This window comes from Lates calcarifer, unplaced genomic scaffold (genome assembly GCF_001640805.2).
Source record: "Lates calcarifer isolate ASB-BC8 unplaced genomic scaffold, TLL_Latcal_v3 _unitig_4526_quiver_1011, whole genome shotgun sequence".
Taxonomy (NCBI): domain Eukaryota; kingdom Metazoa; phylum Chordata; class Actinopteri; family Centropomidae; genus Lates; species Lates calcarifer.
This window is the reverse complement of record NW_026116952.1, coordinates 10,401-37,775: the sequence shown is the minus strand read 5'-3', so window position 1 is coordinate 37,775 and position 27,375 is coordinate 10,401. Positions and strand designations below refer to the sequence as shown.

At 40.6% G+C, this 27,375-nt stretch overlaps 1 protein-coding gene and 3 long non-coding RNA genes across 21 annotated transcripts; all 4 read right to left on the bottom strand.

Moving 5' to 3' along the window:
• Positions 1 to 841: 841 nt before the first annotated feature.
• On the bottom strand, positions 842 to 26,577 carry LOC127140501 (uncharacterized). 18 transcript variants are annotated; one of them, XM_051068419.1, is made up of 13 exons: positions 22,261 to 22,544; positions 20,925 to 21,023; positions 20,351 to 20,586; positions 17,210 to 17,291; positions 13,782 to 14,048; positions 13,385 to 13,687; positions 3,071 to 3,388; positions 2,736 to 3,002; positions 2,574 to 2,639; positions 2,084 to 2,377; positions 1,662 to 1,762; positions 1,544 to 1,582; positions 842 to 1,348 (listed from the first exon to the last, which is right to left on the bottom strand). In XM_051068419.1, exons 1-13 carry the CDS (start codon positions 22,268 to 22,270, stop codon positions 1,340 to 1,342), a joined length of 2,091 nt encoding a protein of 696 aa, XP_050924376.1. In that variant the 5' UTR covers positions 22,271 to 22,544; the 3' UTR covers positions 842 to 1,339. The 18 variants fall into 18 exon arrangements, with proteins under 18 accessions (XP_050924376.1, XP_050924381.1, XP_050924382.1 ...); XM_051068424.1 differs by lacking the exons at positions 17,210 to 17,291; positions 20,351 to 20,586; positions 20,925 to 21,023; positions 22,261 to 22,544 and adding exons at positions 14,159 to 14,476; positions 17,751 to 17,841; positions 17,987 to 18,107; positions 18,277 to 18,506; XM_051068425.1 differs by lacking the exons at positions 17,210 to 17,291; positions 20,351 to 20,586; positions 20,925 to 21,023; positions 22,261 to 22,544 and adding exons at positions 14,159 to 14,476; positions 14,702 to 14,792; positions 17,987 to 18,107; positions 18,277 to 18,506.
• LOC127140504 (uncharacterized) lies at positions 8,539 to 9,450 on the bottom strand. The gene is made up of 3 exons (XR_007810993.1): positions 9,196 to 9,450; positions 9,067 to 9,105; positions 8,539 to 8,874 (listed from the first exon to the last, which is right to left on the bottom strand). It is a non-coding gene; the product is annotated as an uncharacterized LOC127140504 (long non-coding RNA).
• Positions 9,785 to 11,132, bottom strand: LOC127140502 (uncharacterized). The gene is made up of 3 exons (XR_007810991.1): positions 10,838 to 11,132; positions 10,611 to 10,704; positions 9,785 to 9,928 (listed from the first exon to the last, which is right to left on the bottom strand). It is a non-coding gene; the product is annotated as an uncharacterized LOC127140502 (long non-coding RNA).
• LOC127140503 (uncharacterized) lies at positions 11,388 to 12,168 on the bottom strand. Its single transcript, XR_007810992.1, has 3 exons — positions 11,813 to 12,168; positions 11,537 to 11,635; positions 11,388 to 11,444 (listed from the first exon to the last, which is right to left on the bottom strand). It is a non-coding gene; the product is annotated as an uncharacterized LOC127140503 (long non-coding RNA).
• Positions 26,578 to 27,375: the final 798 nt, after the last annotated feature.

The following is a 27,375-nucleotide window of genomic DNA, read 5'->3' as shown; positions in this document are numbered from 1 at the left end:
TGTAATACTATGTAGTGACCTACGATAACAATCCAACAGACACACACACACTTATATATATATATATATATATATAGACAGCATAAACAGACCAGCACAGATTAGTAACACTGCAACACTGAACATCAAACTATTAGTACACAGTTGATATGACTTCATGAGTAGATGATAGTGAATTTACATTTAAAGAGCGTTGACTCAGTGTGTATCTGTGTTATCATAGAGTGCAACCAGAGCGTTAATCATCCTATTTCAGCCTTAATACATCACAGAAAGTGATTATACTTAGTGTACATTTTTTCACTATGCTGCCATCTAGTGTTTGCTGTTGTTGCTGCTGTTGAACTTAACGCACAAAGACCAAAACACAGTCTGGTCCAGGTTAGTTAAGGAGCATCTGTCTTCTAAAGACGGACTGCATAATGCTGTTATATCCACACCAGCTGGTAAAGCTGATGTTTGAATACACTATGTAAAGCAGTTTGCTGTTCGTCACATCACGTCACAAGTGGTAGGATCTGCTGAGCTCTGCCAGCCTCTGTTTTTACCTGTGCAGCAGCTGAACATGACAAAGAGGAGGATCATTATGTCACATGCTTCATAAGCCGGAGTCTTTTCCCATAACAAAAGCTTCACAAGCCTTAAGACTGAAATAGGCCAAACTCTTTTTCTGGAGTGTTTCTTTATGAGTGTTACTAATGAAACAGTTTAGAGTTATTACTGAAAAGTCAAAAGAGGAATTACAAAAATTCTAAAGGCACTGAGCAGCAGCTTCAGTCCTCTGTCAGGGTCACACTGGTAGTGTTGATCAGAAGGACTATTGATTTGATTTGAAGCCTTGAAAGCTTCACATCACTGTTTCATGATTTCTGCATGAGTCATTCCATGTCTCATGTAGAGAGCTACATTTTTTTGCTGAATCAAACAGGGTGAATTGCATCCTTCACTATAAAAGAAACATTGTTTCTCCATAACTGGATGGTCTGTCCAGTTTACATTCTATAGTGTTAAACAGCCTCTGAGTTTCTCTGAGGGACTAGAGGGAGTTCTTAAAGGGGCGCTCCACAGATTTAGAGTTGCACATCTGTGACATTGTCAGATTCCAGCTGGACATTTACAAACAAACACGATGCAATCTGACTTGACCAAGAGATTCAGGCATGTTACACAGCTGAGGTGTCATAGAGCATGAGACAGAGCTTCGTTAGTGTTGGTATGTTTCTCTTTGTGGATTGTTTGAATGCAGTCAAACTTCAGAGCAGCACTGTGACGTTGATTTCACCAGAGCCTCTGGTTGTTGGACATCTTGTAGGAGGTTTGTCAGGGGTTCATCACTGAGTCACGTTTCCTGCAAACACAGCAGAGCAGAATAAATTTGAGCCAGCATTTATATTTTTCTATTAGTTGAGTGTTTACAGTGAATAAGGTTTATTTGAGTAATCATTGATTGGTTAGATGATTTGGGGAAAAGTAAAATGATTGTGAGAGTAGTAAATCTGCTGGTAGTAAATGTTTCCAGGCCTCTTGATGAAGATGTACTTACCTGAGAGTAGGTTGCTGTCACATGTGGTTCTGCTCCTCTCTGTGTTCAACACACATAATAATTGGTACAATATACACAAACAGATAATAAAATCAAACAGATCAAAGTATTTTCCTACCTTTTTATATTTGTAGTACAGTGCCAGGGCTGCTGACAATAAAACCACAAGGACTGCTACCACCACAGCTAGAATAATAACTGTGACATGAGTCTGACTCCCTGAAACAAACAAACAATCTGTTAATTGAACTTTCTACAAACCAAACGTCCACAAGTCCAAAAGAGTTTGCTGACTCTTAACAATGAGTGTATAGCGATGTATTAGTAATCCAAATATCTGCATATTGCTGGATGGGCAGTCTACACTGTTAGCATTTTCTGAAGCATCTCTGTAGCAACCTACGTAGCTTGTAGCACCATGACTGACTGTTTTCAGGTGATGACCATGGCTCATGATACAAAGGCAACCACAAAAGCAAAGTGATGGGAAGATAACAGCCCGTGCTCTGATAGACTTCTCTTTCCTTGACTTGATCTTACCTTTTATTCTCAGAAAGGTGTTGGTTATCAGAGTCTCCTCAGCATCACTGACTTCACAGCTGTATATTCCCTCATGATGTGAAGATAAGTCCTGTAGCATGAGGCTGCCTGACTCTGACACACCCTTCACCTGCTGCCTCCACTCCTCTGACACTGTGTAGCTGATGTCAGCTCTGCTCTGGTTCAGGATGATCTGACTGTGGTTGAATCTCCAGGTGAGACTGAAGCCTGTTATTGAGGTGATTGAGTCAGGGCAGGAGATTGTTGTTTCAGAGTCTGAAACACTGATAGAAGCTGAAATGATACGACACAAAAAGAAATATGTTTAAAAACCCTGTGAAAAGTTATCTTTAACTAAATTTCAGTGTGATTTGGTGGAAGGTTAAGCATTAGGAAAAGTGCTTGAGGAAAAATCAGCAAAGTCAGCAGGGTTCATCCTCAGAGAACCATGAATGTCAGTCCATCAACTGGAGTCAAACTATTTCTCTACCTGTTGATGGTGCTGGAAGAGGATCATCAAAGTCATTAGGGTTCAAGCTCAGGGGACCATGCATGTCTGTGCAAAATCTGATGGCAAATCATTTAATGCTGTGAGTTAGTTAAGATCAACTTAATTTATTGGTTTAATTGACGGATAAGATATAATTCTCACGTAGTTTTCTCCAAGTGACTCTCCTCCAGTTTTTTCGAGTGCTGATGGTGCAGATGTAGATCAGATCATTTTCACTGTCTGAAAGTATCAGAGAACTACTGATGTTGTAGAGCTGCTGCTCATTCTTCTGGACTTCAGTTTTGTTAGTGAACGTTGTGTTGGATGGAGGTCTGGTGGACCAGGTGAGATCAGGTTTAGGGTAGATCCCCTCTGAGCTGCAGATGATCCTGTTTCCTACCTGCTCCATGTTGACTTTACTGACTGGAGCTGCAAGAAAAGAGGATGTTGTTAATTAAAGTTAATGTCTTTGTGTATCTCCTGTGTGTCTCTCATACCGTCCACTCTCAGGTTGATGAATGAATCCTTGTTTCCTCTCATGGTGCTTGTGTGACACTTGTATCCTCCCTGGTCCTGAACCTCCACCCCTGTCAGCTGGAGTGAGGCGTTTCCTCTGGAGATCTGGTCCTTGAACAGTGATGTTCTGCCTCTGAAGTACTGGTCCTGGAGTCCGAGCTGGTCTTTGTTGCTGTAGAAGGAGTGGACATAAGGGTTTCCTGCTGTCACCAGATTCCAGTGGATGACTGGATCAGCTCCGCTCTGGAAGCTGCACGGTAAGATGCAGCTCTCCATGAAAACACAGGACACCTCAGTGTCTGCAACACATCAGGTAAAGAGACACGTCTTTACTGAGAAGTTAGAGAAGAATAACTCAGGGTTTCGTTGGTCTACATGTTGGTTCACAGAATCAGACCAAAAGAAGAAACTTTCCTCTCAGGATGATTTTATTTTTACCTTGAAATCCAGAATGAATGGCTTTGATTAGGGAGTTATATTATGAAGAAGGAACTGGAAAGTTGGGTGTAATGTTAGAAGGATCGTATGACTGGACACATGACCCGTGAGCTTGGACTTGTTGCTCAGCATGAAAAAATGTGGATGAAGTCAGAAGGAAAGCAGACACAGGAAGTTTAGATTAGAAAGGTTATCACTGCAGTCACAAACTGTACTGTACCACACTCTGCTATATCAGTAATAATCCATATTTATTTATTGTCTACACCCAAACTAACATTACATCATTTTCGTAAATCCATCCTGCTCAATCTGTGCGTCTTTCCGGCGGAAGGGAGGGGGCATCTGTCCAGATTTACTGGAACACGTCTGTAAACAGAGCAACAGCATTTCCCCTCTGTAACAACGACCTGTATCTAAAATCAGCGGATCAGTAAATCTGCTTTGTAACCAGTGACCTCTCACTAAATTCACCAAACTGACCAAACACAGTGGGAGTGTTTTCAGGTTTGTTCTGTATCGACACCGCCCCTCCCTCCCTCTCTCTCTATGGTTTATTTTATAACCTCACATGAAGTGATTTGTTGTTAGAAGGAGAAAATGAACGTGCACTCAGACGATTCGTGATACAGCACATGCTTTGGATTACTGTTATGCCAGTAAAGACCTGACTCACCTCCTTTCGCAGAGACAATCCACAGAAAACTGCACATCAACAGCAACATGGCAGCGCGGAGTCTGATCATTGTCTGAATCCTTTCAGTCCACCATGATGTTGTTATTTTAGTGGTGAACCTGCGAACCCTTTACGCATTTTCCGTTAGTTGTTAAAGTCAAACGACATCGGTGAGAAAAAACAAAAATCCACACCACAGATCCAAGATCCAGATCCTGAGAGTCTATCCTCTTTCCCACGTCTCCTTCCTCCAAGGACGGATGTTGCGTTCAATCACTGCACTTCACGGTTTTTTCTAGGAAACGAGCTGAGTTTTCAGCAGTGGTTTCTTCATAAATTCAAGTATTTATGTGTTTAGCTCAGACTTCCTTTACAGAGCTCATCCCTCCTTTAAAAGGATTTAATTAATTAAAGAAGAGCCACAAAAATCATGACAGCGGTGCTTTATTATTTATTCTCACTTGTTATTTGTATGCAAAGAGTGAGCCGTGAAATACACAATATATATATATATATATAACTAATCACTAATTAACAGTTTTGTGTATCTCCTGTGTGTCTCTCATACCGTCCACTCTCAGGTTGATCAATGAATCCTTGTTTCCTCTCATGGTGCTGGTGAAGCATCTGTATCTGCCCTGGTCCTGAACCTCCACCCCTGTCAGCTGTGATGTTCTGCCTCTGAAGTTCTGGTCCTGGAGTCTGAGCTGGTCTTTGTTGCTGTAGTAGGAGTGGACATAAGGGTTTCCTGCTGTCTCCAGATTCCAGTGGATGACTGGATCAGCTCCGCTCTGGAAGCTGCACGGTAAGATGCAGCTCTCCATGAAAACACAGGACACCTCAGTGTCTGCAACACATCAGGTAAAGAGACACGTCTTTACTGAGAAGTTAGAGAAGAATAACTCAGGGTTTTGTTGGTCTACATCACATGTGTCAAACTCAAGGCCCGCAGGCCACATCCGGCCCGGCGTGCGATTATATCCGGCTCGCGAGATCATTTTATATCCTCCTGAGACCCGGCCCATTCATTTATGTCCTTTATAATGGACAAGCCAAAAAGCCAAAGATATAATCTGCTCCTTATTTCTTGTTTTCTAAATTTAGTTCTATTTTCACACAGATATCGTCCTGTTGTCCTCTACAATGGACATGCTGTGAAATTAAAATAAAAAATATATTTAAAAAAATGTAAATTGTAAGGTGTTTTTTTTTTGGCCCAAATAGATAGGAAATTACAAAAAAACAGAAATTGTAAGACACTTTTTTCCCTTGGTTCTCAGGAGGATATTATTGTCATTAATTAAACTACAGATCCCATAATGCAGCGCTTCAGTTGCCTTGCCGAACGCTTCCCGCGTCAATCAAATGCGCACTTTGCTGATAAACTGAGCGCATTGAGTTCGCACGGAGCTTTGGTGACTTTGAAGCACAAAAAAAGAATTTCGAGTTGCTTCGCAACCCATTTGCCGTCGACGTGGAAACTGCACCTGTGCACATTCAGATGGAGCTGATTGAGCTGCAGTGTAATGGGACACTAAAGGCAAAGCACGACACTGCAGGGCCCGCACAGTTTATTCACTCCATTCCCGCAGCAATGCCCCAGCTCCGTCTACATGCGGCTCGAACCGTGTGCGTTTGGTAGCACATATCTGTGTGAGAAGCTCTTCTCAGTGATGAAGACTAACAATACAGCACACACTGATGAGCACCTGCAGTCCATCCTGAGAATCTCCACAACACAGGACCTCACACCAAACATAAAAGAACTTGTTGCCAAAAAAAGATGCCAAGCATCCAGCTCTAATAAAATGACATAAAAGTAAAGAAATTCAAATGTTTTGATTTGTTATTTTAACGTTTACTTAAAGCACAAGCACTGTCACAATTTTTATTTATTTTTTCAGGTGTTTTTTGCAGCATGTTCATATTTCTAACTTGTATAATTTTGACAGGATATATTTTTATGGAGAGCAAAATATTTTAAGTTATTTAAAGTTTAAGTTTATTTATTCCGGAATAATATTCCTGTCTGTTTTTATTCATATTTATGTTCAAAAACATTTAGTTTTAGTGTGTTCAATAAATGTTTATCCTGTTTATCCCGCGACCTAAACTGTGTTTTGAATTTTGGCCCCCTGTGCAATTGAGCTTGACACCCCACCAACATGTGAATCAGACCAAAAGAAGAAACTTTCCTCTCAGGATGATTTTATTCTTGAAATAACAGATGAACGTTTGAAAGTTTGTTCTGTGGCGACACCGCCCCCTCTCTTCCTCTGTCGCTTCTTTTATAACTTCACATGAGGCTGATTTGTGTTGGAAGGATAAAGAGAATCTACACGAAGATGGTTCATAATATATTCTTTTGATTACTGTTATTATTAAGTTACTGTTGCTATTATTAGATTCAGTCTGAACATATGATGAGACATGACATGCGACAGTGTTTTACCGTTTAACCAACAGGCCATCCATGAGGTGTGTGGTTATATATTTATTATTTACATAAACTGGCCAATTGGCAGTGAACGCATCACTCACCTCCTCTGGCAGGCACAAACACCAGAACACTGCAGTCCAGTTAAGGCCTCATGATCCTCTCCGTCCCCTCTCTCCTGCTCTTACGGCAGGTACCGTTATGTTTCCTGGGTGAAACTAATTTTTCCACTCAATGAGGACCAGCGCCCCCTGCTGTGACTGAGTGGTACCACATAGTATCACACGATCAACATGCAGGTTTAGTCTGAGCTGTTTGAAAGGAAGACTAAACGACAATTTGTGTGGCAACAAGTGGCCCAGGTGACTGTGAACTCTGGAAACAGAAACACACTCAGGAGAAGATTTAGATATAAAACTCTGCACATAAAACAGAAAAACAGAGAAGTACATTTAAGTATGTTAGAGTAAGTATGTCCATCTTGGACTGAAATCCACATCTGTCTTTATTAACTTCAGCTCAGATACATCAGAATAAAAGCTCTTTATCCTATTAAAGGTAAATTAATAGATTTATTACATTTAAGTGAACTAATTTATTATTTCATCCATTTTTGTGTAATATAAATTCACTGCATAATACAAATACACTGAGAATAATAAAGAAATCATATTAACTTTTAAAAAATAACTTCTGCAAAACTATTCCCAGTCAGATTATACAGGTGATAAATCATTACCTTCAGAGTAGCTCTTTAAGTTTACTCCTACATCTTGATGATCAGTCACCTGATTAATTTCTCACATTAAGCGAAGAACTTTTCCCTCTTTTACCTCTAAACTGGCTCCTTAGAGCGTTCTTGAAGTGTAATTCTTAGAAGTTTGATAAATGCGTGTCCAGATCAACATCAAATCATTGGCTGTGTTCTTTCTAAATCAGGAGAAGAGATTCAACACTTGGAGAAAGAAGACATTTGCAGGAAATCTTACAAAAACATATCCAGAAACTCAACTTACAGGTGCAAGTTATGGATACATTGTGTGCTAAAAAAGCAAAAACATTTTATTTATTTATCTATTTATAACTTATAGCAAGTTTAATATACTAGAAACATCAACATTATATTAGTGAAGCACCTGTTTGACATTCAGCACTGAAAACACAATAACAGACACATTACAATAGAAAATAAATAAGCAGAGTTATGGAAAAAATACTGTTAAAAAGAAAAAAGTTGTAAAGGCGTGAATCTCAACAGTGCAAAAAATACTAAAGTGTAATACTAAGTAAACAGTGTAGTGATGAACAATGACCCACAGTGTTTGATTCACAGCTAAGAATCTGTGACATTGTGTTTACAATAACTGTGTAATACTGTGTAGTGACCTACGATAACAATCCAACAGACAATTGTTCTCCACTTAGAGACACACACACACATATATATACATATATATACAGCATAAACAGAACACCACAGATTAGAAATACTACAACACTGAACTGTTAATACACGGAACGGTTGATATTTCATGTGTGTATCTGTGCTATTAGAATCGACAACTGGAGCTTTAATTGTTCTATTTCAGCCTTCATGCAGCACAGAGCGTAAAATCTTTGACTATGCTGCCATCTAGTGTTTGCTGTTGTTGCTGCTGTTGCACTTAATAATGCACAAAGACTAAAACACAGTCTGGTTGAGGTTAGTTAAGGAGCATCTGTCTTCTAAAGATGGACTTCAGCTCAGTAAAGTGCAGATTATTGATTTGATTTGCAGCCTTGAAAGCTTCAGATCACTGTTTCATGAATATCTGCATGAGTCATTCCATGTCTCATGTAGAGAGCTACATTTTTTGTTGAATCAAACAGGCTGAATTGCATCCTTCACTATAAAAGAACAAACATTGTTTCTCCGTAACTGGATGGTCTGTCTAGTTGACATTCTACAGTGTTAAACTGTCTCTGAGTCTCTCTGAGAGACTAGAGGGAGTTCTTATAGGAGCACTCCACAGATTTAGAGTTGCACATCTGTGACATTGTCAGATTCCAGCAGCAGCTGAGGTGTCATGGAGCATGAGGCAGAGTTTTGTTAGGTTTGGTATGTTTGTCTTTGTGGATTGTTTTAATGCAGTCACACTTCAGAGCAGTGCTGTGTGACCTTGATTTCACCAGAGCATCTGGTTGTTGGACATCTTGTAGGAGGTTTGTCAGGGGTTCATCACTGAGTCACGTTTCTTGCAAACACAGCAGAGCAGAATAAATTTGAGCCAGCATTTATATTTTTCTATTAGTTGTTTACAGTGAATAAGGTTTATTTGAGTAATCATTGATTGGTTAGATGATTTGTGGAAAAGTAAAATAATTGTGAGAGTAGTAAATCTGCTGGTAGTAAATGTTTCCAGGCCTCTTGATGAAGATGTACTTACCTGAGAGTAGGTCGCTGTCACGTGTGGTTCTGCTCCTCTCTGTGTTCAACACACATAATAATTGGTACAATATACACAAACAGATAATTAATAAGATTAATTAGATCCAAGTAGAAAGTATTTTCCTACCCTTTTATATTTGTAGTACAGTGCCAGGGCTGCTGACAATAAAACCACAAGGACTGCTACTACCACACCTAGAATAATACCTCTGACATGAGTTTCCAAATCAGGAGAATGACCATGAGCATGCTTGTCTATTTGTTTGACATTCATGGGGTTGGTCCTGGTGGATTTGTCCACCTGTGTGGCTGAATGGTCGCCATTTTAACACAGTGGAGGAAATCCCAACATGAGTTGCAGATGTGCTCTTACAGAATGGGACTTTCAGGGAGCGATGTGTGACTCGATCTTACCTTTTATTCTCAGAAAGGTGTTGGTTATCAGAGTCTCCTCAGCATCACTGACTTCACAGCTGTATATTCCCTCATGATGTGAAGATAAGTCCTGTAGCATGAGGCTGCCTGACTCTGACACACCCTTCACCTGCTGCCTCCACTCCTCTGACACTGTGTAGCTGATGTCAGCTCTGCTCTGGTTCAGGATGATCTGACTGTGCTTGAATCTCCAGGTCAGACTGAAGCCTGTTATTGAGGCGTTTGAGGCCATGCAGGACATTGTTGTTTCAGAGTCTGGTCCTGGAACTGGTCCTGGAGTCCGAGCTGGTCTTGGTTGCTGTAGTAGGAGTGAACATGAAGGTCTCCTGCTGTCACCAGAAACCAGATGATGGCTGGATCAGCTCCGCTCTGGAAGCTGCACGGTAAGATGCAGCTCTCCATGAAAACACAGGACACCTCAGTGTCTGCAACACATCAGGTAAAGAGACACGTCTTTACTGAGAAGTCAAACACTGTTAATGCTCGTCTACATGATTTTAGTTTTACTTTAAAATCCAGAAGCAATGGCTTTGATTAGGGAGGTATATACTTTAAAAGGAACTGTGAGGTTTAGATTAGAAATGTTGACTGTGCTGTAACTGTGTGACTGCATGTTATTTGGTCAGTCTGAAAATGTAAAATGAGGATGTTGTCACTCTGTTCTCACTCTATGCTGCATATTTGGTATTTGTCCTGATTCACTGTAACATGTCTGTATACAGAGCATTTATATTAAGATCAGCAGCACATTAACTCTGCTGTATAACCACTAAATTAACCAAACAGACCAAATACAGTGAGGGTGGTTTTAGTTTTGTTCTGTGTCCCTCTCTGTCTTTCCTTGTCGCCTCTTTTCTAACTTGATACGAAGTTTATTTGTCTGTTGGATAAAAAGAATCTACACATTCAGAATATACATTTTTATTATTATTGTCAGTTGTTTGTATTTACCATTACAGTAAAGATTTAAATGATGAGCGACAGAGGTACACGATGTCCATGCGACAGTGTTTTACCTTTTAATCACCAGGCTGCCTCTGAAGTGTTTTTATGAATCATCTGGGATGTAAACGGACATGACTGATTGGCAGTGAACGCCTCACTCACCTCCCTTGGCAGAAACAATCCACAGAAAACTCCAGATCACTGGACACACGATAGAGCAGAGAGCCATCCTGTTTGTGCTGCTTTTCTACCATGACTATTTTAGCAAAAGGAAAAAAGGGAACTGATCTGAACATGAGGATTCAGCTCCCTGTGTCATGTGACTGGATGGTCAGAAAGGTCATCCAGTGTCTGCTTTGTTTTAGATGAATGGAAGGAGGAGTCCTCACCTCAACAGGAGTTTATTTAAACAGCACCTTTTACACTAACATGCAGCCATAAGTACTTCACAGATCAGAATTACATCAGCACCAAAAACTCTGCATTAACCTGGAGCAAAGGCACAAACCCACAGTAAAGTATGGCCATGATTGTGGGCTGGTCCATAGATCTTCTAATAGTTTAATAGTAATAATAGAACAAGAATTTGATCATAATTTGTGTTAAGAAGAGATAAAAGCTCTAAGAAATGTGTTAAAAACGTGTTATGGTGAGTTGGTGCTCTGTGTGCAGTAATATAATACAGTAATACCGTGACATTTTTCTTTTTAGCTTTGCTGATGTGTCAGTGACTCTGACTGGGATGTCTGAGATCCTGGGAGACAGACGACAGGATTTCATCGATGCTTTTTTAAATATTCTTGAAGTTCCAGCTCACTGCAAACAAAATGAAACAAAACTCAGTATTAAAAACTTCTGAAGGTTTTGATTGGGTTATTAATTAAATAAATTCTCGTAGAAAATTGTAAGTTAATTGAAAAAATATCTTCTTTTTAACATGTCAGCTTACTGTAGCTCAGTGCAGCACTGACTCACTGGTGTTGTTTTCTTGTCGACCTGAGGGATGTTTCGAGTCAAAGAAACAATATAATCAATACATGCAACAAACAAGAAATGAATGAAATATTGTGAACAGAGTTTTATTTTACCTCTGTATTTCTTTATGCAGTACTTTATCAGGATATATGTTCCTCCTATTAGACCCAAAACGGCTGCAATCACGATGGCTAGAAGTTTTCCAGTTGTCCCTGAAACAGAAAAAGAAAAGAAGGAACATCTGACATCTGACAACATCTGTCCACACCTGCCACAGCACTCATTTACTCCACAGCCTCCAACTGTCGCTTTGGATACAAGTATCTGCCAAATGAGTTAATGTAATGTAAATATCCGTATGACTGAGTGGCAGTGAACGCATCACTCACCTCCCTCAGCAGGAGACACAGTCCTCAGAGAAGTCCCGATCAGCAGACACACGACAGAGCTGAGCCTCATCATCCTCTGATTCCTCTGTTCTTCTCTGCTGTGACTCTGCTACTCTGCCAAAGAGGAAACTGGGAGCTCAAATGCTCAGTGGAGACAGCGCCCTCTGCTGCAAGCGATGGGTATAACAAAGATCATCAAGCTTTAAATCAGTGGATAAGACTGAGAGAAAATCACAGAGATCAGAGATCTTTATTTTAATAAAAAACAAACAACTCACTTCAGTAAAAATACAAAAACAGTGATGAACTCTGAACTAGAAAAATGTAAAAAAACACACAAAACAGGCAGTAAACTACAGCACTAACATCTGCAGCAGCTGTTACCAGGTAAACTCACTATGACAGCAGCTTCAGTACAGTAAACAACCCTACCATCAACACTGGACTTCTAATATGCAGCTTAATAATCAAACCTGTAACTTTCTAAAAAACTATGTCTCACTTTCAAACATTTTATTTCTACAAACAGGAACAGAAGTAGGTGTGTTTCCATTCAAATATCTGGAAACTTGAGATGAAAATTTGTGAAACGTTGGCAAAAGAAAATGAGAATTAGTGTTTGTTTTTAAAACAAACTTGAACGAGGCTAAACTGGAACAGTGTTGTAGTTACTGTGTATTTAGTGCAGTAAGATCTTGGCTCTGTTTAGAGTAGTGTCACCTCTGTTCCAATCCAGTGTTGTTTTGTTGTTTTGTTGTTTATTTTTTACTGTTTAGTCCAAATGAAGCATCAGGACATGAGGTAGAATCTAATTTAGCTGCTCAAAAGATCTGAATTTCAGCTGCCAGCTTCGTTTCCTCCTCAACACGTTTCACACCATCCTGAGGAGACGTTCCTTCATTCGTTCATTCATGTTCTTCAGGTTCCATTTCCCTGCAAACAAAAATGTAATAAACTTTATCATCAAACACGACAACAAAATTCACCCTGAGTCCAGTTCTACTCGATGTTTCTGCCTCTTAAAAGGAGGTTTTTCTTTTCCACTGTCGCCCAGTGCTGCTCATGGTGGATCTGTTGGGTCTCTCATTGTACATGTTATAAAGAGTACAGTCTAGACCTGCTCTGTATGTACAGTGCCTCCAGATCACTTCTGTTGTGAATTGGTCCTATACAGATAAAACTGACTTGACTTACATTTGACTTTCATCATTGTTTGACTCTCTCCTGTTGTTTTCTTGTCGACCTGAGAGAAAAAACATCATCATCAATACAAACAACAAGAAATGAATTAAAAAGTGTCGACATGTTATTTTACCTGTTTTCTTTTTACAGCACAGCAGCAAGAAAACTGCTGCTACGACCAAAATGGCTCCAACCATCACTCCACCTATAATGGCTCCAACATTGGTTGAATCCTCTGAAACAGAAAGAGAGTGAGTGAGTTGAAGTGTCCCTGAATGCATCATGATGGTGTTTTCTGATGTTTGGATGTTTGCAGCTCATACAGATATTACAGATAATAACAGTAGTTGCTCATATAGACTAAGAGTTCCTAACTTAATGCTGCCTCACCTTGACTTTTCTCTCTCCTCAGAAAGGTGTTGGTTATCAGAGTCTCCTCAGCATCACTGACTTCACAGCTGTATATTCCCTCATGATGTGAAGATAAGTCCTGTAGCATGAGGCTGCCTGACTCTGACACACCCTTCACCTGCTGCCTCCACTCCTCTGACACTGTGTAGCTGATGTCAGCTCTGCTCTGGTTCAGGATGATCTGACTGTGGTTGAATCTCCAGGTGAGACTGAAGCCTGTTATTGAGGTGATTGAGTCAGGGCAGGAGATTGTTGTTTCAGAGCCTGAAACACTGATAGAAGCTGAAATGATACGACACAAAAACTATAAATAAAAAAGTCATAAAATTATAATGTGAAAAGAAATTTGTATATAGGAAATGCTTGAAATGCTTACTTGTTTTAAACAAAGTGACTCTCCTCCAGTTTTTTCGAGTGCTGATGGTGCAGATGTAGATCAGATCAGTTTCACTGTCTGAAAGTATCAGAGAACTACTGATGTTGTAGAGCTGCTGCTCAGTCTGCTGGATGCTGCTTTGGTTCTGGAGGTTCAGGTTGGATGGAGGACTGGTGGACCAGGTGAGATCAGGTTTAGGGTAGATCCCCTCTGAGCTGCAGATGATCCTGTTTCCTACCTGCTCCATGTTGACTTTACTGACTGGAGCTGCAAGAAAAGAGGAACTTTGTGATGAATTTAACTACACATTTACCACCATACATTCATAAATGCACTACACACAATGGTTTCCTGTATTTCCTGTGTGTCTCTCATACCGTCCACTCTCAGGTTGATGAATGACTCTTCTTTTCCTCTGATGGTGCTGGTGTGACATCTGTATCTGCCCTGGTCCTGAACCTCCACCCCTGTCAGCTGGAGTGAGGCGTTTCCTCTGGAGATCTGGTCCTTGAACAGAGATGTTCTGTTTCTGAAGTTCTGGTCCTGGAGTCCGAGCTGGTCTTGGTTGAAGTAGAAGGAGTGGACATAAGGGTTTCCTGCTGTCACCAGATTCCAGTGGATGACTGGATCAGCTCCGCTCTGGAAGCTGCACGGTAAGATGCAGCTCTCCATGAAAACACAGGACACCTCAGTGTCTGCAACACATCAGGTAAAGAGACCTCTTTAGAGAGAGCTCCTTAAAGGTCTGAGGCAACATTCATAACATCATCCTCCTATTAGGATCCTGCAGAGTCCACTGTAACTTCTTTGTTCCGTTTTCTCTATCAAAGAGGGTAAACTAAATCTTTTTCCACACCAAGCAGCACACAGCAGTAGATGAGACATAAAAAAAAACATGGCCTGTGTTAGAGTTCGCTTACCTCCTCTTGTAAGAGTCCACAGAAGCAGTGAAGACAGGACCCAGCTGAGCCTGGACATCCTCTGGATATCATCTGTTCTGTGTCGATACCACTGTATAGAAATAGAAATTCCACAAGGAAATCAATGTCTGGGTTTCACGGAGAAACGCTGTTAAAGCGCGTGGTCATATACAGACCACCTGTGCATGTGCTCTGAGAGATCGGATCTTTGTGCGTCCTCAGTGCGTCTTTCACACCTGAAACATCGAGATCCAGCTGTGATCAGACCGTCACTGCTGCAAATGAATTCGTTTCTCAGATGGATGTGATCGATCTGCTCTCAGAATGAAGAAAGACAGACTCCAGCTTCCTGCGATCCTCCAAACAATAGACCGACAGAACAGATGGTCTGATAAGAACTTCTTAACACAATAAGTCTGCTAATGAAACATCTGAACCAAACACTGAAACTTAATACATCAAGTAACAAAACCATAGATATTGCAGTCAGAATACATTCATCAGATATTAAACAAAGCAAACTTACACATCATCCACACGTGGCCACTCTTTGTTTCTGTGGATCCCACCCACTACCGTTGGATATAGAGGAAGTTTATATCAAACGGAAATCTTTGGATTTGGACTGTTTGGCTGTGGAGCAGGAGGCGGCGGTTTATGGGACTCCAGCCACGGATATTTTCCCAAAAGCTCCAGATCTTTTTTTTTTTTTTTTTTTTTTTTAATAACACCATTTCCCACCAGTTCCTCGGACTGGATCAGGAAATGAATGAATGGCCAAGTTTCAGGTTTCTTGTGAAAGAGGGGGCGGTGTTGGCACACGTCGAGAAAGAGAGAAAAAAAAAGGAATGAGGTGTGAAAACCTGTGGAGGAAGCAGGTAAAGAGGAGGAGGGAGTTATGATTTTAAGATCATAACTCTCAACACTTTCAGTGGAGGACAGCAAGGAGAAATGAGAGGAGCTGAGAGAGAAGGAGGAGATCAAATACAGGACTGAAAGATAACATATGTCCATGTTTATCCTGAGGAAAACTAATATCATGAGAGTAAATGTTCTGCTGACCTTTCAACACCATCACTGTCCCCAAACAGGTCTGGCTGCAGCCGCCATGACTCTTTGTTTTGCAAAGAGGAAAAGAAAAATGGTTGAAATATTAAATTTAGACTTAGATAGATTTTCAAGGGCAGCAAATAGTCAGAGCAGTAGTCCTTAATAATCAATTTAGACTGAGAGACAAAACAAAAACAGCTTCATGAATCAGTGAGTGTCCCTGAGTGTCTGCAGCCGCCTCAAGTTTGCAGCACAAAACTGGCAAGTGATATGACTGGGTGGGAACAACTGGACTGAATTCAAGATTTACTTATCTTCAGATTTGAGCAGCTCCTCTGTGGATTTTTAAAGACAGGGATTAGTCACTAGTGTGTGGAGACACAAGGTTTCAATGTAGATTTGAATTAAATTAAAATAACAAATAACTCTCCTCATAAAAAAGAATGTTTGTGGTGATAAAACAGGTTGAATGATGTTTGAAAAGTCATTTTATTTTCCAAAATATTTCAGGTTCCCTTCACTTCTGTAGTTCCCTTAACACACCATGAACGCACCATGAATGCTGTCATACGAACCATAAATTAAACACACACCAACTTCAGCTACCAGTTGTTTCTTCTCAGTACATTTATTGTCCTTCAAAATAAAAGCTCAGTCTTCATGATAAAACTGATGAGGAGTCTGGACAAGTTGTCAGGTTATAAAAGGTGTTGTAGGAGGGAGTGAAGGAGGTGTGTCACAGCATCCTCAGTCCTTATGAACAGTGCGGGATCAGAACAACTAGTATGGCTACGACCAAAATGACTCCACCCATCACTCCACCTGTGATGGCTCCAACATTGGTTGAAACCCCTGAAACAGAAAGAGAGTGAGTGAGTTGAAGTGTCCCTGAATGCATCATGATGGTGTTTTCTGATGTTTGGATGTTTACAGCTAAAAATGACATTAACTACTTCTCTCCTCTCTGCTTTGGCAACAGAAACAGTCTGACTCATTACTTTAAGTTTAAAAAAATGCATCAATATGTTCATCATCTCACAAAAGAACAATTAAGTCTCAGAGTCTTTTTAAAAACACTTACTTGGTTTAAACAAAGCTGCTCTCCTGCTGTTGCTGCGAGTGCTGATGGTGCAGATGTAGATCAGATCAGTTTCACTGTCTGAAAGTATCAGAGAACTACTGATGTTGTAGAGCTGCTGCTCAGTCTGCTGGATGCTGGTTTGGTTCTGGAGGTTCAGGTTGGATGGAGGTCTGGTGGACCAGGTGAGATCAGGTTCAGGGTAGATCCCCTCTGAGCTGCAGATGATCCTGTTTCCTACCTGCTCCATGTTGACTTTACTGACTGGAGCTGCAAGAAAAGAGGAACTTTGTGATGAATTTAACTACACATTTACCACCATACATTCATAAATGCACTACACACAATGGTTTCCTGTATTTCCTGTGTGTCTCTCATACCGTCCACTCTCAGGTTGATCAATGAATCCTTGTTTCCTCTCATGGTGCTGGTGTGACATCTGTATCTGCCCTGGTCCTGAACCTCCACCCCTGTCAGCTGGAGTGAGGCGTTTCCTCTGGAGATCTGGTCCTTGAACAGAGATGTTCTGTTTATGAAGTTCTGGTCCTGGAGTCTGAGCTGGTCTTGGTTGAAGTAGAAGGAGTGGACATGAAGGTTTCCTGCTGTCACCAGATTCCAGTGGATGACTGGATCAGCTCCGCTCTGGAAGCTGCACGGTAAGATGCAGCTCTCCATGAAAACACAGGACACCTCAGTGTCTGCAACACATCAGGTAAAGAGACCTCTTTAGAGAGAGCTCCTTAAAGGTCTGAGGCAACATTCATAACATCATCCTCCTATTAGGATCCTGCAGAGTCCACTGTAACTTCTTTGTTCCGTTTTCTCTATCAAAGAGGGTAAACTAAATCTTTTTCCACACCAAGCAGCACACAGCAGTAGATGAGACAAAAAAAAACATGGCCTGTGTTAGAGTTCGCTTACCTCCTCTTGTAAGAGTCCACAGAAGCAGTGAAGACAGGACCCAGCTGAGCCTGGACATCCTCTGGATATCATCTGTTCTGTGTCGATACCACTGTATAGAAATAGAAATTCCACAAGGAAATCAATGTCTGGGTTTCACGGAGAAACGCTGTTAAAGCGCGTGGTCATATACAGACCACCTGTGCATGTGCTCTGAGAGATCGGATCTTTGTGCGTCCTCAGTGCGTCTTTCACACCTGAAACATCGAGATCCAGCTGTGATCAGACCGTCACTGCTGCAAATGAATTCGTTTCTCAGATGGATGTGATCGATCTGCTCTCAGAATGAAGAAAGACAGACTCCAGCTTCCTGCGATCCTCCAAACAATAGACCGACAGAACAGATGGTCTGATAAGAACTTCTTAACACAATAAGTCTGCTAATGAAACATCTGAACCAAACACTGAAACTTAATACATCAAGTAACAAAACCATAGATATTGCAGTCAGAATACATTCATCAGATATTAAACAAAGCAAACTTACACATCATCCACACGTGGCCACTCTTTGTTTCTGTGGATCCCACCCACTACCGTTGGATATAGAGGAAGTTTATATCAAACGGAAATCTTTGGATTTGGACTGTTCGGCTGTGGAGCAGGAGGCGGCGGTTTATGGGACTCCAGCCACGGATATTTTCCCAAAAGCTCCAGATCTTTTTAGTTTTTTTTTTTTTTAATAACACCATTTCCCACCAGTTCCTCGGACTGGATCAGGAAAAGAATGAATGGCCAAGTTTCAGGTTTCTTGTGAAAGAGGGGGCGGTGTTGGCACACGTCGAGAAAGAGAGAAAAAAAAAGGAATGAGGTGTGAAAACCTGTGGAGGAAGCAGGTAAAGAGGAGGAGGGAGTTATGATTTTAAGATCATAACTCTCAACACTTTCAGTGGAGGACAGCAAGGAGAAATGAGAGGAGCTGAGAGAGAAGGAGGAGATCAAATACAGGACTGAAAGATAACATATGTCCATGTTTATCCTGAGGAAAACTAATATCATGAGAGTAAATGTTCTGCTGACCTTTCAACACCATTACTGTCCCCAAACAGGTCTGGCTGCAGCCGCCATGACTCTTTGTTTTGCAAAGAGGAAAAGAAAAATGGTTGAAATATTAAATTTAGACTTAGATAGATTTTCAAGGGCAGCAAATAGTCAGAGCAGTAGTCCTTAATAATCAATTTAGACTGAGAGACAAAACAAAAACAGCTTCATGAATCAGTGAGTGTCCCTGAGTGTCTGCAGCCGCCTCAAGTTTGCAGCACAAAACTGGCAAGTGATATGACTGGGTGGGAACAACTGGACTGAATTCAAGATTTACTTATCTTCAGATTTGAGCAGCTCCTCTGTGGATTTTTAAAGACAGGGATTAGTCACTAGTGTGTGGAGACACGAGGTTTCAATGTAGATTTGAATTAAATTAAAATAACAAATAACTCTCCTCATAAAAAAGAATGTTTGTGGTGATAAAACAGGTTGAATGATGTTTGAAAAGTCATTTTATTTTCCAAAATATTTCAGGTTCCCTTCACTTCTGTAGTTCCCTTAACACACCATGAACGCACCATGAATGCTGTCATACGAACCATAAATTAAACACACACCAACTTCAGCTACCAGTTGTTTCTTCTCAGTACATTTATTGTCCTTCAAAATAAAAGCTCAGTCTTCATGATAAAACTGATGAGGAGTCTGGACAAGTTGTCAGGTTATAAAAGGTGTTGTAGGAGGGAGTGAAGGAGGTGTGTCACAGCATCCTCAGTCCTTATGAACAGTGCGGGATCAGAACAACTAGTATGGCTACGACCAAAATGACTCCACCCATCACTCCACCTATAATGGCTCCAACATTGGTTGAAACCCCTGAAACAGAAAGAGAGTGAGTGAGTTGAAGTGTCCCTGAATGCATCATGATGGTGTTTTCTGATGTTTGGATGTTTACAGCTAAAAATGACATTAACTACTTCTCTCCTCTCTGCTTTGGCAACAGAAACAGTCTGACTCATTACTTTAAGTTTAAAAAAATGCATCAATATGTTCATCATCTCACAAAAGAACAATTAAGTCTCAGAGTCTTTTTAAAAACACTTACTTGTTTTAAACAAAGCTGCTCTCCTGCTGTTGCTGCGAGTGCTGATGGTGCAGATGTAGATCAGATCAGTTTCACTGTCTGAAAGTATCAGAGAACTACTGATGTTGTAGAGCTGCTGCTCAGTCTGCTGGATGCTGGTTTGGTTCTGGAGGTTCAGGTTGGATGGAGGTCTGGTGGACCAGGTGAGATCAGGTTCAGGGTAGATCCCCTCTGAGCTGCAGATGATCCTGTTTCCTACCTGCTCCATGTTGACTTTACTGACTGGAGCTGCAGGAAAAGAGGAACTTTGTGATGAATTTGACACCATGTTTACACTGTACATTTACAACTGACCTGTACATAACAAACACAGACAAATGTCTTTGTGTATCTCCTGTGTGTCTCTCATACCATCCACTCTCAGGTTGATCAGTGAATCCTTGTTTCCTCTCATGGTTCTGGTGTAGCATCTGTATCTGCCCTGGTCCTGAACCTCCACCCCTGTCAGCTGGAGTGAGGCGTTTCCTCTGGAGATCTGGTCCTTGAACAGTGATGTTCTGTTTCTGAAGCGCTGGTCCTGGAGTCCAAACTGGTCTTTGTTGCTGTAGAAGGAGTGGACAAGAGGGAGTCCTGCTGTCACCTGAATCCAGTGGATGACTGGATCAGCTCCGCTCTGGAAGCTGCACGGTAAGATGCAGCTCTCCATGAAAACACAGGACACCTCAGTGTCTGCAACACATCAGGTAAAGAGCTTGTTAATGAGAAACTTGAATCAGAAACAAAGTCAGATTTAGCTGCTGAGACTCTAATGTGAAGATCTGTGTCGTCACATTCAGCCCTGAAACAAGCTGTTTGATGCTCTGTTTGATTCTTCAATGAAATCACAGATTCAAACATCAAATACTCTGACAAACAAACACTGACAACATGCTGCCCTCTGCTGGTCACTGCTGGAAATGATTATTACAATACAACGTAGCTCACTGAGACACTGAATGCAGCAGCTCCAGTTTGAACATCATTTCTATCCTGACTGAATAAGATCAGACAGTGAACGCCTCACTCACCTCCTCTGGAAAGAGTTAACATCCACTGAAAGGTCATGACCTCCAACAACAGGGTGAACTGGACCCTGGTCATCCTCCTGTTAGACTTCCTGTGTAGCTCTAGACTGAGAGACAGAACAGAGACATGGAGGTGGATATGACAGTTACATTAATCAGGTTATTCATTTTCACAACCTTTTTTTTTTTTTTTAATAATCCTTATTCTGTGTTTATTTGCAATGATCTTCAAAATCACCATCAACATTCACAGTGTAATGAGCTAAATTAGTCATTCAGCATCTCTAACTTCAACATTAATAATTAGTTTTTAATTGTCACCTCTTGTGGAGCAGAAAAAAGAAATTCAGAAAGTGAAAGCAGAGTGTGCAGTTGCTACCTTTTATTTACTTCTACATGTGATTGGAATGCAAATAAAACTGCAGATGTTCCAGTGTGTTAAGACTTGATATCTATTATATTCCAAATCTGTAGGAATCAAAACATTCATCAGTCCCAACTTGTTGGTTTCACAATAAAGTTGTTCTTCATGCTGGTGAACATTATCAGTGATCCATCTCAGACAGTGTTTTTAAACCCTTCAGACACAGAGCAGGAAGAGCAGAGAGCAGGTTTTTACATGTAAAAACAGCTGCTTTCATTCAAACAAAAATGTCACCACCAACACAGTCAGTAAAAATAGTCTTCACCATCTCTGACTTCATCTGTGCTGACTTCAGAAACTAAAGTTCAGCTTTGAGGTTCTTGTTCTTTGTTTAATTCCATGTTCTGTTACTTTATACTTTTACTCCTCTACATTTATCTGACAGCTTTAGTTACTTTGCTGATTCAGACCATTAAAGCAAAATATCATCAACTAATATATGATGATGATTTATATATTAAACAGCAGGAAGTAACCAGCTTCAACATTAAACTGATTAATACATCGAACATTAATATACATTACATCATACATTGGATATAAATTGTGAAATAGCGAAATAATGAGTACTCACTGTGAGGTTTGAGGATTTGATCCGTCTCCTCTCACGGAGCAAAAACACTGGAAATGTATAAAGTGAAAGCAGAGCAGAGTCCAGACTTTTTGGTTTCACAGTACAATTCTTCTTCAAGCTGCTGAATATGATTGAATCATTTCGCCTTCAAACACAGAGCAGGAAGAGCAGAGAGCAGGTTTCCACATGTAAAAAGTCTAAAGACTAAAAGATGAAAGTTGATGAAAAGGAATCAAACAGTTGATTTAGACGACAATAAACTAAAGTTGTGTGTAAAGAAAGATGGTGTGAAATAAGTGAGTGAAGCTGCTCTGTTAGAAAATGCAGTTTATCCTCCAAACCTTTGTCCATCAGTCACAAACAGCCCAGGGACGGTGCTGGCAGTCAAAGGAAGAGCTGTCCTCCAACATTAAAACAAGTCAGTCAGTCCACAACCACAGACAATCTCCATCCATCCTTCCATCATTTATACTGCTTATCCATTAAGGGTTGTGGGGGGCTGGAGCCTATCCCAGCTGACGTTGGGCGAGAGGCGGCGTACACTCTGTACAGATCGCCAGTCCGTCACAGATCTGTAGTGGATTAAAGACTTCCTCTGAGAGAACTGTCACCACAGAGGAGGAGGAGGATTTAGGTGAGGAGGTTTAACAGTCTGTCCAATGTACTTTTGACTGTACAGTATGAGGTGCAGTTAAGGCGGACTTGCCTTTAAGGTGGAACAGTTAACCCTGCCACAGTAAGTTGTGATCTCTCAAAGAGTGATGACACTCAGAGAATCAGTGGAGGCAGAGATCAAATCTATGTCGTTTCATTGACACAGAAAATTGTTATGGTCCCAGCTCAAGATTTAAATGTTTATTGTTGAGTCAGAAAGAAAAAATGAAAACAGAAATCCTGTTTTTTTTATCATTTATTTTATTTGGAGGCCTATAAATTGTTTTTATGTAATTTACTGAAGACTGAGTGTATGTATGTTTTTAATGTTTACATGACATTTCAAAAGTTACAGACCTCAGGATGGGTGTTAACAGAAAGGAAAAGGTTCATGAAGTCAGTAACAGACTGATGAGGTTACAGTGCCCTCTGCTGGACAGAAACTGAAAACACAGCTCATCTGTTTTCAGAGCTCTGAGAGAAATTTAATTCATTAAAATTCCTCCTTGTTTCCTCTCATGGTGCCGGTGAAGCATCTGTATCTGTCCTGGTCCTGAACCACCCTCACCTTCACCCTCTACCTCTCACCTTCTGACTCCTTACCAGAGTCAGAAGGTGAGAGGTAGTCTCCTTGTTAGTATCATGGATGGACTAGTGAACAGGACTAACAGGTCCGGGACCAGAAAATAATCAATATAGATTTTTATTAAAATAAAATGTATACATACAGTAAACCAGAGCAGAAACATCCAGCTCCTTTGCTCAATATCTCAGAAGAAGAGACAGGACGTCCTTCTTCTAAAAACCTGAGTGTCATGAGCTGGAGTCTGTCCACAAAGCTTCATGCTGAACACAGTTTAGTGTAGAAACAGTCAAAGTGCAAAGTTAATTCATAAAATACATTTTAAACTCAAACAGTCCTTGACCTTCATTGATCAGTTTGAGAAGGATGTGTTTGCTAAACAACTTAAAAACCTGAACTGAAGGATCATGTTGACAATGTTTTCAAATTTGTGCTCAGTTCAGTTCTCAGCTTCAGCTTAACACTGGTTCATTGTAGCTTTGTTTTTTCTTCTGAAACTGAAATGAGTTCATCAATACGTCCAACTATCATTTAATCCTTCTGTTCATAGTCGACAGGTTCATTTATCTTCAGCTGTTTTTGTTTCCACTTCTCGTCCATATTGACCTGAATGTCTCAGTGTTCACAGTCAAAGATTAATTTATTTTTTGTGGGAAATCCAAATGAGCTGATTTAGTCAGAAACTGGTTGTAAGTTAAACAACAACTTTGTGTATGATGCAGTGCAGCAGTGTATTTCTAACGTTTCTCTGTCGACCTGAGAGATTTCCTGAGTCCAAGAAGCATCATCATCAATAAAGACAACAAGAAATGAATGAAGAAATAAGAGGAATGTTATTTTACCTTTTTGTAATATACCACACCAGGAAAACTACTGTTACTGCTGCTACTGCTGCTACAGAAATGGCTCCAACCACTCCACCTGTGATGGCTCCAACATTGGTTGAATCCTCTGAAACAGAAAGAGAGTGAGTCAGTTGAAGTGTCCCTGAATGCATCATGATGATGTTTTCTGATGTTTGGATGTTTGCGGCTCATACAGTCTGGCCCCTGTGGATAAGATGGAAACACCACCGCCTTAACTTGTGTTATTTATATTTTTAACTTTGTAAATGCAGCCAGGGAGGAATATTTCAAAATTTAACAAAGTTATAACAACTTGATTTATTGGTTTAGGTAACAGGTGAGATATAATCCTCACGTGGTTTTCTCCAAGTGGTGTTTCTGCTGTTGCTGTGAGTGCTGATGGTGCAGATGTAGATCAGATCAGTTTCACTGTCTGAAAGTATCAGAGAACTTCTGATGTTGTAGAGCTGCTGCTCAGTCTGCTGGATGGTGGGTTGGTTCTGGAGGGTCAGGTTGGATGGAGGTCTGGTGGACCAGGTGAGATCAGGTTCAGGGTAGATCCCCTCTGAGCTGCAGATGATCCTGTTTCCTACCTGCTCCATGTTGACTTTACTGACTGGAGCTGCAAGAAAAGAGGATGTTGATGCTGCATATGGATAACTAATCACTAATTAATGTCTTTGTGTATTTCCTGTGTGTCTCTCATACCGTCCACTCTCAGGTTGATGAATGAATCCTTGTTTCCTCTCATGGTGCTGGTGTGACATCTGTATCTGCCCTGGTCCTGAACCTCCACCCCTGTCAGCTGGAGTGAGGCGTTTCCTCTGGAGATCTGGTCCTTGAACAGTGATGTTCTGCCTCTGAAGAACTGGTCCTGGAGTCCGAGCTGGTCTTTGTTGTAGTAGAAGGAGTGGACAGGAGGGTGTCCTTCTGTCTCCTGAATCCAGTGGATGTATATATCAGCTGTGTACTGGAAGCTGCACGGTAAGATGCAGCTCTCCATGAAAACACAGGACACCTCAGTGTCTGCAACACATCAGGTAAAGAGCTTGATGAAACATTGAATGCAGCAGCTCCAGTTTGAACATCATTTCTATCCTGACTGAATAAGATCAGACAGTGAACGCCTCACTCACCTTCTCTGGAAAGAGTTAACATCCACTGAAAGGTCATGACCTCCAACAACAGGGTGAACTGGACCCTGGTCATCCTCCTGTTAGACTTCCTGTGTAGCTCTGGACTGAGAGACAGAACAGAGACATGAAGGTGGAATTTCCACCTGCTGATTGAATTGGTTTCACATTAACCAGTTAATTTATCTGCTCATACACAGGGACTTGCAGACGATGTTAGAAGGACAGGCTGATTCAAACATTGTTAGATGACAGATTATTAATGATAAAGGCAGAGCAGTGAAGTCTGTTTCAGTAAATTCTCCTCACATGTTAAACAGCTCAGCTCCAACCTGTTCTCTGAATGACATCCTCACTCTCAGAAGCTTAACGCTGATAACAAAGATGGCTGTATGGCTCTTCTGTCACCTGCATATTTATCTCAAACAACCTCTCTATTAAACACAACACTGGCTCACACTGAGACTAAGTGTTTCCTGCTTCAGTAACCACATACTGCAGAAAAATGCTGCTTTCTCTGTTGCAGGCAAAACATGAGGCGCCCACTCCTTTGAGGTCTAACACAGACACACTGTCTCTGAGAACAAGGACTGTGTCAGTCTTATTATTACCTGTTTATTCACTCAGTGATCTTCATAATAACCATCAACAGTCACAATGTAATGAGTTAAACTAGTTATTTACCGTCTCCAGCATTCAGCTGTATGTAGCTTTGTAAAGCATGTAGCTGTGGAGACGTGTAAATACCCTCTGTGGGATTTACATCAAGACTGGAGTGTATGTAGGTACATTGTTAAAGAACAGGTCTCATTTCATCCAGTCACAAACTGGATTCTGAACAAGTCTAAGGAAGTCTGGAAAGTATTCAGCCATAAAGAGCAGAAAATACCAAGTATAAAGGATAAAAAAACTGATGGATAAAAACCATCTAGTGGTGATGCTGGAAAACAGCAGCACAGAATCAATTTATTCCAACACTTTAAACAAGAGAACAGATGAAACAGGAGGATCTGAAGGTTAAACCAGATCATAACATGATCAGTTTTACAGACTTGTTGATGACAGTTCTGCAGTTTAAAGAGAATGAGACAGCCTCAGCCTGTGTTGCACATTGATCTCCGACTACAAACTGCTCTGTTTCATAGACTGTTAATAATCTGTAATCACACTGATGATCGATGGAAATGAATAAATAAATTCTCCTCATGTCAAACAGCTCGACTCTCACCTCCCCTCTGAACAACATCCTCACTGACAGAAGCTCAACTTAACGTCAACACGTATCAACAGTTAGAACATGATGAGCTGCTGAAGAATAAATCAACTGGACCTAGAATTAATATCAATATTAAACAGAGGTGAACGTCATATTTCTATTGTTTCTATCTGTTTGGACACATACCTGATGTCTTCCTCAAAGTGTCTGTTTTGTTCACACTGTGCTCGCTGCTGTAACAGGAAACCACAGAGACTGCAGCAAGCTCCTGATCTAGATCCTTTGACTTTACTTTTTAGTATATTCATTGGCAGCCAGAGCAGACTGTACAAACACAGGTTCAGTTTAGTTTGTGTTTCCTCCACAGCACCTGAACGCATCAGAGGGTCAGTTAATCCTTCAGAGTCCAGTGGGGAGGTTTGTTCATCTTCAGCTTCTTGTCCATATGACATGAACGTCTCCATGTTCACACTCATTTAATACAGTCACAGCTCAGGTCCAGGTTGATCTGGACCCAGGTCATGCTCCTGTTAGACTTCATGTGTTGGGGTTTTTTGTTGTGTCTGACCCTAAATTTCTAAACATCATCATCACAATCTTATCATGAATTGTGTTGTTACTTGAGAGTATCAGGGTAAAAATGGAGCTGTATTCTTATTCTAATACATTATTAGCATTCTAGTTTCTATAATATTTTTATAGTGTAACATCTAGAGTTCAGATTCTTTTCCCTTTTTGTTTAAGAGGTTTAAGAAATCTTTAAGAAGGTGCAATGTATATGCACATGTACATTCATATATGACAGAATTACTTTAAAAAAAATCTAATTTAATCATAGTATTTCTGTAAAATACTGAACTATTTGTACTTCTATTTGCATAATATACTTTTATTTAACTGGACTAGTATGTGTCATATTATACCCTCAAATGTAATGATCTTTTTATCATTTTTATCATTACTATAACAGAAAGTCTGGGATCGCCCATCTCTCGCCTCTTGCACCAGAGGAACATGTCCTACAG

Coding starts and splice junctions, on each gene's coding strand:
- LOC127140501 (XM_051068419.1), bottom strand. Junction 13,688..13,781: donor AGTCACTTTGTTTAAAACAA/GTAAGCATTTCA, acceptor GTATCATTTCAG/CTTCTATCAGTGTTTCAGGC. Junction 1,763..2,083: donor CACCTTTCTGAGAATAAAAG/GTAAGATCAAGT, acceptor TGTTTGTTTCAG/GGAGTCAGACTCATGTCACA.